General features: G+C 38.8%; 1 protein-coding gene across 1 annotated transcript; it reads right to left on the bottom strand.

The window, feature by feature from the left end:
- Window positions 1-202: 202 nt before the first annotated feature.
- LOC137141241 (mannose-binding protein-like) lies at window positions 203-11,500 on the bottom strand. Its single transcript, XM_067530075.1, has 4 exons — window positions 11,305-11,500; window positions 9,833-9,931; window positions 3,404-3,460; window positions 203-1,413 (listed from the first exon to the last, which is right to left on the bottom strand). Exons 1-4 carry the CDS (start codon window positions 11,495-11,497, stop codon window positions 1,352-1,354), a joined length of 411 nt encoding a protein of 136 aa, XP_067386176.1. The 5' UTR covers window positions 11,498-11,500; the 3' UTR covers window positions 203-1,351.
- Between the last annotated feature and the right edge of the window lie 445 nt (window positions 11,501-11,945).

Below are 11,945 nucleotides of genomic sequence, written 5' to 3'. Positions count from 1 at the left end.
GTATTCAGAGATATTTTAAAGAATAATATTTTAACAGACTCAAAAATAAATGTTGCTACACGTCGAATGCTTTAATTTAATTTAATTTAAGTTTAATCATTAAAGGACAGAATTAAAAGTAATAACATTGATATCATCCAGCCACTTACCATATAATTTCTGGTGCTCTACTGAAGTATTACAGGAATGATCTAGTAAGTGTTTAAATCTCCATTTATTAGGTAACATGAGCTCTGGTTTCCCACCCATGTCACTTTCCAGTAAATGGGAGTTTCAATTTTGCTGAAGAACATTTCAACTTTCCAGTTTATCTTGAAATGTTAGTTATATGGAAGGCAATGTACAAGGAAGAGATTACCCACGAATGCAAAGCTAATGGAAGAAGGAACTGATCTGGCCTAAAAGACTGCAGGACAGAATCCAAGCACATATTGGAGAGATCACACTAATGTATTTGGCAAACTTGGAAAAAGTATGAGTGCAGTTTACAGCTGACAGTTTAAGCCTGTGCAAAATGCAAATGCAGGGCCTGACTAAAAGGCTAATGAAACTGATGGGCTTTGGATCAGAGTCATACAAGGGATAAGTGGATCTCACTGAATTTAGCAGTGTGATGGGGGCCTCTACTCACCACAGGATGGCACCCCTGCCTGACTGTTCTGGGGATTGGCTGTGCATGGTCAATGCCCCATTCTGTGCACTCCACTTCCTTCTCCCTCTGCAGCCTTTTTCTCTTGCACCAGGAACCACAGCATCCTCTTCATGACTTGGCCCTTCAGCCAGGTCACACTGTGGTTTCCCCTTCTGGGGGAGATGTGCATCCAAGTCCCTGCTCACCAGCTTTTCCATTCACTGCCCCGGGTGCCACTCCTTCAGTGACTGGTAGACAAACCTGGGCCCACTCTGTACTCCAGGTTCTGGCTTAGGGACCCTCTAAACACCCTCTATTCCTTCCTGCATCTTGCTGCCTTTCTATGAGGCCCTTTCTGCTCTGAGCTCCAGGGCTTTATATAGGCCCCTTCTCTTCCTTTGCAGGTGTTCTTCCTCCCAGTTAGCTCCCTCATTGGCTGCTTCATTGGCTGATTTGTCCCATCTGGCCTAATTCAGCCTTTTCAGAGTCAGTGTGGGGAGGGGTACACCCAGCACAAACAGTAAAGCCAATATCTATTCTAAAATTTACATAGAAAGGAAAGGATGTGAATAATCTCTGCAATATACTTAACTCAAATAGCCTTCTTTTCATTAAATGATGTATATCACAGCTCTTCTTTTACCATGCATTTTTCTCTCAAACAAATGTACACCATGCAAGCAATTTCCCACTGTATATTTTCAAAAATCAACGTCCTCTTCATTCCTGTGGATGCCCAGTTGCTTGAGAAGATATAAAAACTCTCTGGACTCCAGCCATTTCTGGAATCAAATAGGAAAAAAAGGCATATTAAAGTTCTGAAAGGTTTAGATAGGGCTTTGTTATTTTCTGGACAGAATCACAACCAAAAGTGTCACACTAGTACAAACATGCTGTCCCTGGAGAAGAAGTGCCACTCTGCAGATCCAAGAAGTGTGGATTTCTTGGATAAGCATCCAGACATTGGTATGCTTCTCTGAACCAAAATCATCTTCAGATTCTGTAGTGGTTTGTCTATTACTATCTAATGCCTTAGAGGTCTGCAGCAACACAGACCTAGATATAAGACCTGGCATCTCTTGTAGAAGTGACTCTGTACTGTCTAGCAGGGCAAAGGGAAAACTGGTGAGGCTTGGTTTATTGTTAATTTCACACACACCAAAATTAACATTTTTTCATGGTTTGGCTAATTTATAGCCCTGACTGTCAAAAATGATCAGAGCTGAACCATTTAGTTATTGTAAATGCATCATGTTATCACCCAGTAATGATAGACAGTGTTGTACTTTTACAATGCTGGGCATCCAAGATTTTCAAACCTGGCTAGTGATTTTGGATGCCCAACTTCAAACACCTTAACGTGGCCTAATTTTCAGGCAGCATGTAATAAAAATGAAGGCCCTTTCAAGTGTCTCAGGTTGGGTACCCAAAACTCAAGGCATCCAATAATCACTCATGACTTTGAAAACATTACAGTTGTTCTCATCTACCTCAGTGAGAGCGCTGTTGAATGCTCAGCACTTTTGAAAAATCAGAACACCTATTTAAATGCTTTAATATGAATTAGAAGCATCACATTAGGTTCCTGCTTTTAAAAATCTTAGTTTAAACTTCATACCCTAATTCACACAAGAAATCAATGGCAGCTCTAGGAATAGATCCCCTGATCTTAATCCCCCATGGTTATTTAAACACAAGACCATCTTTCCTCTCATGAGAAATCTTTTCAACAAATTTGCTTGGACTTTCTTATCCTGCATCTAATAATCACAGAATACTTCAGAGCTTTGAGATAATCTTGAGTAAACTAATGCACCCACAGAAAATAGGATACATGCATGGATTTGTTAACAACGCTATCCAGAGGACAAATAAAAGAATTTGCCCTAATATCAAAACAAAAGGGAGGAGGAACTGACCTGACCTAAAAAAAGTGCTGTACAGAACCAAAGCATATTTACTAGTCAGATCCCTTGAATATTTGGCAAGCTTTGATAAAGATGTTTGTATAATTTGAAGCTGACAGTATGAAGTGCACATATATTGAGTCTAGTTTTTCGTTTTGGTTTGCTTGTCTGTTTTCCCTAAATAATTCCATTTTCTTTTCTCTGGAGATTCTGAGGTTTAGATGCCAGTTGAAAACAGATCCTAGTTTTGCCACTTGTTAGAAAACAAGAAGGAAATAAATTTTACCATTCGCTAAAAGCATATGGTCAGAATTAATCAGGGAAAACACCTCCCCCCCACATGTTAGACTCAAATAATGTTACTCTCACAAGACTAATTTCTACAATATTTACATTCAGTCTCCCAGCAGGTTGGCATTAAATTGATGCAGTGCCAATGAATGAGACTTTGCCCCATTTTGAAATGTCTATCAAATATAAATCTGCTAAAGCTCTTCCAGAGACAGAAGACAGTTTTTTGGGGATGGCAAAAATGGAATTGGGATATTATAGGTTAAGAGAGGGAGGGGAGATTAAATTCACTCCAAAAAGTTAGGAGTGGGGCTGCTGTCAAAATTACCTTCACCATGGCTGCTGGTTTAGCTTGTGGGTGCTGTGACCACTGGATCCATGTGGACATGGCTCTGCAACCCCTCCCTTGGCCTGCCCCCAAACTAGCCTTCTGCACTGGCGCTGCACAGAGTAATATGGAGAGCTATTCCATAACACACAGGGGGGTGTCCAGTAACCCCTGCATGCTTGTTCCACTGGCCGATCCCCTGCACAGCCACTGTATAGGGCTCATGTGGTGTGTGGAGGCACTTACTCTGTATCTCTGCAGAAGGGATGAATTTCACCCTAAAGAAAAAAAAACAGTTTCTGCCTGTTTAAAAGAAAAAAAAAATAGCTGCCAGTTACAGTAACACATGCAAATAATCTGAACCAATCCTTTTGTCCTCTTCTGTCAACAACAGTTTGTTTTCTCCTCAAGGCACTCACTGCCAGGCTATCATTACCAGCAAGTTAATATTTATATAGTTCAAGGCACAAATAAATGACACAGTCCCTGATTCAAGGTATGTGCAATCTAAGGGCCAGATCCTGCAGTTAGACTTGTGGAAGGGTATCAGGATGGTGCAAAAGGTTTACCCAAGCAGATAAAACTGCAGGATCGGACTCTATTTTTAGCGATGATACAATGGGTAAGAGGTACAAATGGCATGGGGGCAGAGATGAGGACAGGTGAGTTTTCCACTGACCTGATTACACAGTCCCTGCATTTCATTGTGCATACATCTATTTAATCCTTTCGCCGAAATAAATTCAATGGTTAAATGGGTAACTTGCCACCAAACAACTGTTAAGGCAGCTAGACTTTTCCATGTTCTTTAACGATGAATTTTGGACGCTTTCCTTTTCCCATTGAGGTCAATAGATAAAAACTCTGGCCCCTTGATTTTAACTTGAAACTGACAAAACAGCTGCCAGAGCATTAGGTTGATGAGACCCTATTTGCATCTTCACAGAGGGCTCCTTTGTTATTCATATTATAGCAGGCGCTGGGATTGGAGCACAGGCATCGCATTTTTGTTCTTCGGCCTGGACACGGAGCAAGCTGGAGAAACCGCAATTCTCTTTCTCCTGAAATCAGATGCCCTGGATCTACTATGGCAGCAGCCTTGCAAACTTTATCACAGTGTGGACCACATTCTAATGGAGAGATTGCATGGGGGACACTTCCATTCTGATTGAACCCACTCTCCCTCTTCCTACTGAGACTGGCACAACAGTCCTGTGGCAAATAAAGCAATTGTTTGCTCAGAAAATTAATATTAAGAAAGTGCTTTTAGTTTCTTTTAGCGTGAGTGTGGTGAAGGAGGAGAGTCAGCACTATGTAACGAGCCATCTTTCCTCAGACCACCAGCAAGTATCCACAGACCAATGTGAAGACCAAAAACTCCCATGGCCCTGCTTCCTTGGGCAGTCTAAACTCTAAAATGTGTTTCAGACAATGCGTTGTAATAGAGATGTCAATAGAACTGACCAGAGAATGACAATTTCTGTTTTGTGGCAACTTCTGAGGTTTCACAGGTTGTTTTTGTACCATATTGGAATGGAAACAAAACCTTTTGAACATTTTCATGACACCAGAATTGTGTTGACATGCCAATTTTCAGTTCAAAACCTGAGCTTTTCTATTCACAAAAGTAGGGTGGCCTGAGATCTGGGAAAGTTTCAAAGGAGAGTTGTTCATCGCAGTGCACTCTTAATCAGGCAGAACAGAGACTTGCACTTGGTCCACATTCCAGGCCAGTGCCTGAACCACCTGCTGTAAAGTGAGAGAGTGCCAGCCTGTCTCTCTAAAATTAGATGCGTCAGTGAAATGTTATTTTGCTGAAAATGATCTGACCAGCTCTAAATTTCTCTCTGTTACTGCATCCAAAGTTACAAAATTTCTTCCCTGCAGAATTTGCCTCTACACTGGGGCATCTGTAAAATTAATCAGGAATTATTAGAAATAATTGTTAATAATTATTAACCATTATTAATTATTAATTGTTATATAATTATAATTACTTATTAATTATTGTGTAATTACTTATTATTTATTAATAATATTACTAATATAATAATAATAATAAGCAAATGTTGTTAAAGCCACATGGTACATTCTGTATATTGTAGCCTTCAACAAGACATTTCAAATTATATACTAATAATGACGTGAGTCAGGACTAAGTAGTGGTTTAAGTCTACTTACGTGACTTTTTGGCAGGGAAAAGCTTTTCCAGGTTCTTCATATTAATTTACTACTAATATTTTTTACTTAATGGAGCTTCTCATCCAAAGATAGTTACATCATTTACAAAGGTGGGAAAATATTATCCCTATTTTACAGATGGAGAAATGTAGACTTTTGCCTGCAAGCAACTGGCAGAATCAAGATTAGAATTTAGGTCCTTTAACTCCTAATCCCATGCTCTAAATGGGATAAAAAAAACCTAGCTTTTTCTTATGATAAAGCTGAATTAACCATTTGTGTTCATAAAAAAATCTACACAAATTCTTGGTTGATTTGCAGTCCAATCATAAAGATCCATATTTTATACTATGACACGTTCATATTTATTTTATTATAATTAAAAACAAAACCTCAGCTTTCTTTCCACTAAATTTGAAACTTTTAAGGCAGCTAAGCTATCAAACAAGTGGCCTTCTAGCAGTCGGAGACAACAGAAAGGGAGCATTAATTATACAGTACACTATATAAAAACCAATTTGCACAAGTTCCCTCAAGACAATTTTAAGAGTAATCTGTCACTGTCTCTTATTGAAAGTTCTCTATTAGATATAGAGCATCTTTTTTTGGGATTGCCTCCTCGGATATAGAAAACTGTTGTAAGTGAATTTACATTAATCATGGGACATCTCCATCGGAGACATCATTTCAAATAATACCAGAGGCTGTGTATGAATGTCAGACTAGAACAGCACTTCCCTGTTCTCCCAAAACACATCAGACAATTGAAATCAATGGAACACCTGTCTCTACCCTGGAGCTATTCACACTGATAAAATAATACTGTTGAAGACTTTCAGACTTTAGATAATGGGTCCGTATCTGAGGTCAATATCAAGCCCTCATACAAGAGATATCAGTAGAGATGCATACTTTTATGCGGACGGTGCTGGCCCTAGGCCAAATGGCATCCCAGGTGAGTAGCGTCTTTGGTGTTTCTCCCCCCACCTTGCACTCCATTTGTTAAACTTTTGAATATCTTATTGTTTAATTGCAGTTGTAGTCCATTTCACGACTTTGATGCACGATTTGCATGCATGATTTATCCTTGCCATGTAAGATGACACACTAGGATCTGTAAATCTGGATTTATTCATGCCATATATAGGCAAATAAAATAAAATTGTTTCCTCTAAGCTTATAGTCACTTTTTAATTTTAAGAATAACTGAAATGATTCTACAACATTCTAGGAGGTTTGAGGAAAATATTATTCTCAGAAAATCTGGAAGGTTCCACGAGATTCTACAAAGGTCCAGAACATTCTAGGAGGTTAGTAAAAAATGAATGCACATATGGAATACTTTAAACATTTTACTTCAAACATTCCATTTTTCCCTTTTGTCACTAACAACAAAAACAGCACCCCAAGCCTGGTGCCCTTCAGGCCAAGAAACCCAGGTGTTCGGCTGGGGCGCCTGCCCGTACATCTGACCCTGTATGCAGGTATTTCATTTTAAAACATGATAAAATTGGCCTTCTGTGCAGTATGTTGTGACTAGGAGATACTATCTGAATATCATAATTTGATATATTAAAATGGCCTATCATGAAAGGGGATTTATTGAAATGGTTATTGGAAAATTGCCATCTATTTTACCATGACTCGAACAGTAAAGTATAAAATAGTCTATAACCTATTATTTCCTTCACTCTCCCCTCCCCCACCCCCAACAGGGGAAGAAACAAGAATGACTCAGGCTTTGACAATGGCCTCTCATACCTACCCAGTTAACACCAGGATTTGCAGCCTGCCAGGTCGTCACGAGATGCCACACTTTACTCTCACTTGCATATAATTGCACTTTTTCTTAATACTTGTTTACTTAATACTTTGGTAAAATTAAAAGCTGCAGCTTACTGAAACTAAATAGGCCTAAATGGTTTTTGTAAGCAAGTGAACTCCTCATTATTCCTGCTGGTAGACAGGGCTAGTAAGGCAGCAGAAAACAAAAAAGGGGAAAAAAATAACTCAGGATAGAAGAGGCGAAGCTATCGTTAGAAAGGAGGAGGAAGGCCAAGCAAAGAAAAGGGAAGAGACGGCATGACAGAGGAAACTGGAAAGGGCAGAGAGATGACATTAAAACGATCAATTAATTAAAAGGTGGGAAGAGGATTTCAAAGCTTAATATGAACAAGAAAGTTTTCAATTATTTTATTTTTAATTTAATTGGAAACAGGTTTTTAAATTTATTTTAACATTACTATTTTGTGTTGGAATCCCAAACATAACTGATGCTTAAACACCCTTGATTTTTGGTTGTCACCTTGCTAACTGGAGTGATGGAGATTTAAAAAAAAAAAAAAAAAAAAAGAGAGAGAGAGAGTAACTGTTATGGTCTAACTGCAAAACCCTTCCTCACAAGAGGAAAAATTCCATGTTAAAGAGAATAAGGGAGTTTCTTTCAAAATAAATGAGACTTGGCAAATTTGGTTGACAAAAAGCCAGTGTTAGTTTTGAAAAAAAGAAGAGTAAACAAAAACTCTCTGTTTGAACTCGATCTTCAAACAAAGAAAATACTGGTGGTCCAGAAGATGACACTGCATATCTAAATAAATGGGCAAGGTCAAAAAATTCTTATGCCTGAAAAAAGTTAATTATCTGCATAAATAACCACCAAATTTAAAACAAAATCTAATTTCCTTTTCTTCTTCTTCCTGTTTTGCACTTCATTCCATTTAGACAATGAAAATAGGCGAGTCATTTCCACGTTATTTAGGGCTGGAGTCTTCCATACCTGTTTGCTCTGTGTAAATTATTTTTCCACAAGTAAGGGAGGGGGCCAGAACCTGCCTTTTGCTTGTCAGATTCACCTGTGGATTCTCATGGCAAAAGTGCCTTGGCTGTGTTTGGGATTACCTAAAAAAATGACTTGCTGCTGGACAGTCATTTTTAGCAATGGGTTCCCAGAACTGGTGCTAAAAACAGTTTAAATGACAGTGTAGATAGGAGAAAGCTATTTTGGCAGTGTTAAAATGATCTTGAATGGGACTTTAAAGTTAGTTTCTACTGAGAAGCCATCATACAATGTTACCTACATTTTCTAAGATTAAAGTCTTTCTTAGATTTCTGAGTAATGTGGGGATATTAGAGAGACAAGGTGGGCGAGGTAATATCTTTTATTGGTCCAACTTCCACTGGAGAGAGAGACAAGCTGTTTCTTTATTATGCTGGGTCCCAGAGGGCTACAACTATGCTGCATACAATAATGTGGGGATAGCTTAATCCAGCATTTCCATTCTTACGCTGCACAAAGCTAAGGCACTCTCCGCTGGAACTATGGTGAAGCAGAATGGTCATCTTTTGGCTTTTTAAATTAGAGACATCTCTGAACTGTATTCTCTGTCAATTCCTCATGATAGTTGCTTTTATGTCAATCTGAAACTGCGTAGGTCTCGATTTCTCACAGTACTTGTAGTATCTCCAGTTTTAACTAGCTCAGTACACAAATCAAAGTTGCATGATTATTTTACTGCAATGCAATTTATCATGCACAATACAAATTTCAGCTACGTTCAGCATATTTATATCTTTACATTGGTGATACAGCAGCACAGTATTTAAAACATGAGGCTACTGTAAATCAACAAAGTTATATAATTATGAAAACTGCAAGCTCACTTGCACCAATTGATTTTAATGAAAACAACAGGGACAGGGAGATTAAAATTCACAGATTATTAACCGCTGTTCTTTACAGGATTTGTCATTCCATCTGCCATCTGCATACATTTCTATGCAGTCTTCAATTCCAGCAACATTATTTGGTTCTCCCAAAGCCCAGTTTGAGTATTCTATTAGCTTCACCACTTAGATACTTAAATGTGCCTTCTGTTTCTATATAGAATCATAGAATATTAGAGCTGGAAGGGACCTCAGGAGGCCATCTAGTCCAAGCCCCTGCTCAAAGCAGGACTAACCTCGGCTAAATCATCCCAGCCAGGGCTTTGTCAAGCCACACCTTAAAAACCTCTAAAGATGGAGATTCCACCACCTCCCTAGGTAACCCATTCCAGTGTTTCACCACCCTCCGAGTGAAATTTTTTTCCCTAATATTCAACCTAGCCCTCCCCCACTGCAACTTGAGACCATTGCTCCTTGTTCTGTCATCTACTACTGTTGAGAACAGCCTAACTCCATCCTCCCTGGATCATGTACCCATTACTGTGGTGTTTCTCTCTTATAGGAGGCTACTCTTACAGGTTTGAGTTCAGGAGACTAATTTTAAGTGACCCTACCTCACTTCCCTCTCTTGCAAACCAGACTGCCAGATTTCGCCAGTTCCCACCTCTGAGTACTTCTTCCCCATTCTGACAGAAGCAATGAAGCTCAACTGGATGATTTATTAAATGAAATGACGATTTATGAAAACCATTCCAGTCAATAAAAGCATCTCTATCTGCTATACTGGGCTTCTTCTTCTTTATTCTGCCTCAAAAGGAGTGCACTGCTTACCTCTGACTACAGAGTCTCCCTTTGGTCCTTGTTCACCTTTATCTCCTTTTGGTCCAGGGGATCCATCCTCTCCAGGAAGATCTGGTAACCCTCTTAATCCTTGCAATCCAATGGGTTGATTCAGGGAAAAGGAAGTGACCAAAAAAAACAAAAGTAAACAATTGGATTTGTACATATTCTATGAGTTTGTTATTGCTGTCATAATTAAAGATGGGCGAAGATTAGATCACCAAAAAGAACATAATGAATTTTGGGAAAAGTTCAGATTCTGATCCAGATCCAAGCTTGGTTCTATTGCGCTAATTGGAATATCAAATTCAAATATCTGACAAGTGTTCCGAAGTTTGGATTCACTTCTTAACGGAAATATCAGTATGTAAGTTTAGCTGAAATTTCTAAAATGTTTCTGAGCATGTACAGATACAGCCATATATTCAAAAGGCCTTGGAACCAGATTTTCAAGTGCTCTGCATCCACAATTGGGTCCACATTTTCAAACGAGTTTAAACACCCAGGAGCTTTCATTGTGGCACTTGTGAGTGGATATTCTAAATAACTCAGCACTCAGTGCACTGTTTTGAAAATACAGTGCTTAAATGGGAGCTATGTTCTTTTGAAAAATCTAGCCCATAATCCCTTGTGCCCCTTTGCCCATCCGTAAAATGGAGATACTACTCCCGTCTGTCTTTCTCCCATCTACTTAGTTTGTAAGATCTTCACCGTGGAGACTCTCTCTTACCATGTTTTTTGTACAATGCCTAACACAAAGGTTTTCAGATCTCAGCTGGGGACTCTAAATGATATCGTAATACAAGTAAATACTAAGTACAGTGTAATTAGAGAATAACTCTTTATAGTAACTTCTAGAGTGGGCTGAATTGTCTCTTCATCCTCTGCCTCTGCCTGCAGCGGTGGGACCTAAACACCTCTGCCAAGGTCTGTTGTCTCTTCAGTGCCAATTCAACTTATTTTGGGTCTTGACAATCCCAGAATGCATATCATCCTGGTCCTGTCCATCTGCTGACACCACCATGGTGCTATTTAGTGTTATTTATGATGAGGGAGGAGTGTCTCTGACCCACCCAGAAATGCACTAAAACAATCAAGTCATTTTACATAGATCACAGGACAGCCACTGACTGCTAACAGGTTTCAGACCCTGCCAATCTGGATCAGATTCAAAACTGGTGGCCTGGAGGTGAAAGGCTCTAGAGAATTATCATCTCTGAAGCATCCAGTTCCAAATTGAAACATAGCTTTTATTTTGACTTTGAACAATACTGTTAGTTTAATCTTAGTGTTTTTAGCAATTAGCAACTATTTAAAGATCTCCAGATTCTTCATGTTTCACAAATATGTTTGCTCAAGTTCTGTGAAGCCACATGATTTGAATTATGTATCCTTTTTATCATTTAAAAAAAATCAAAACCAATCAGATGAACAGGTGAACAGTAAAGTAAATATTTCTATACCTTGAGCTCTCTTTTCCCCTTTAGGTCCATCTTTCCCATCTCTTCCTGGTAATCCATTCTGAGCAAGTCTGCATACAACTAGTGTACATGCATTCTCACCCCATTTTTGGACAACCTGAGCAGGATTTGAGTTGGAAGATGTCACCAAAGAGAACACCAAGACAAAAGTGTTGAATGTTGGAAGCAGCAGCATTGTTTGATTCTTAACCTGTGAAAAATCATTAAAAGAATTACCCTGAAGTCATTTTGACTCCAAGTAAGTTCTTCATGTTGAAATGCTACACATTAACTATATAAAGGAATGCTAAATGTCTACTTTCTAAACCATTTGCACTAGTTTGTTATAATTTTTTTTAGTCAGAGCTTCAGTGCTCATGAAAACACTTCTTAGCTTTTCTTTACTCAGCTCTTAATGAAGAACCCCTAATTTTAGGAATGTGTCCTGCTCTAAAAACCCCACAACTTGAAACAAAAAAAGCAGTACATTTCAGTTAAGTCCCATCAGGCCGCCTATGGGCCAAGTGTTTGGTACAAATATAATGATTAAGGTTTTAGTAGACAACTGCTTTTAAGAAAGTGAATTGGGGTTTATTTTTTTCAGCCTTGCAGAAGTGCCCTGGGGATGGAGTGGAAGTGAATAC

Source organism: Emydura macquarii, unplaced genomic scaffold (genome assembly GCF_026122565.2).
Source record: "Emydura macquarii macquarii isolate MOO-44397 ecotype Brisbane River unplaced genomic scaffold, CSIRO-AGI_Emac_v2 contig_3021, whole genome shotgun sequence".
Taxonomy (NCBI): Eukaryota; Metazoa; Chordata; order Testudines; family Chelidae; genus Emydura; species Emydura macquarii.
This window is presented reverse-complemented; position numbering and strand designations above follow the sequence as displayed.

Excerpts from the sequence above, each read along its gene's own strand:
- LOC137141241 (XM_067530075.1), bottom strand. The coding sequence starts at position 11,497 with ATGCTGCTGCTTCCAACATTCAACACTTTTGTCTTGGTGTTCTCTTTG. Across the intron at positions 9,932-11,304 it reads AGGGGAAAAGAGAGCTCAAG|GATTAAGAGGGTTACCAGAT; the intron begins GTATAGAAATAT and ends TTGGATTGCAAG. Across the intron at positions 3,461-9,832 it reads GGGAGACTCTGTAGTCAGAG|GCAGAAACTGTTTTTTTTTC; the intron begins GTAAGCAGTGCA and ends TCTTTTAAACAG.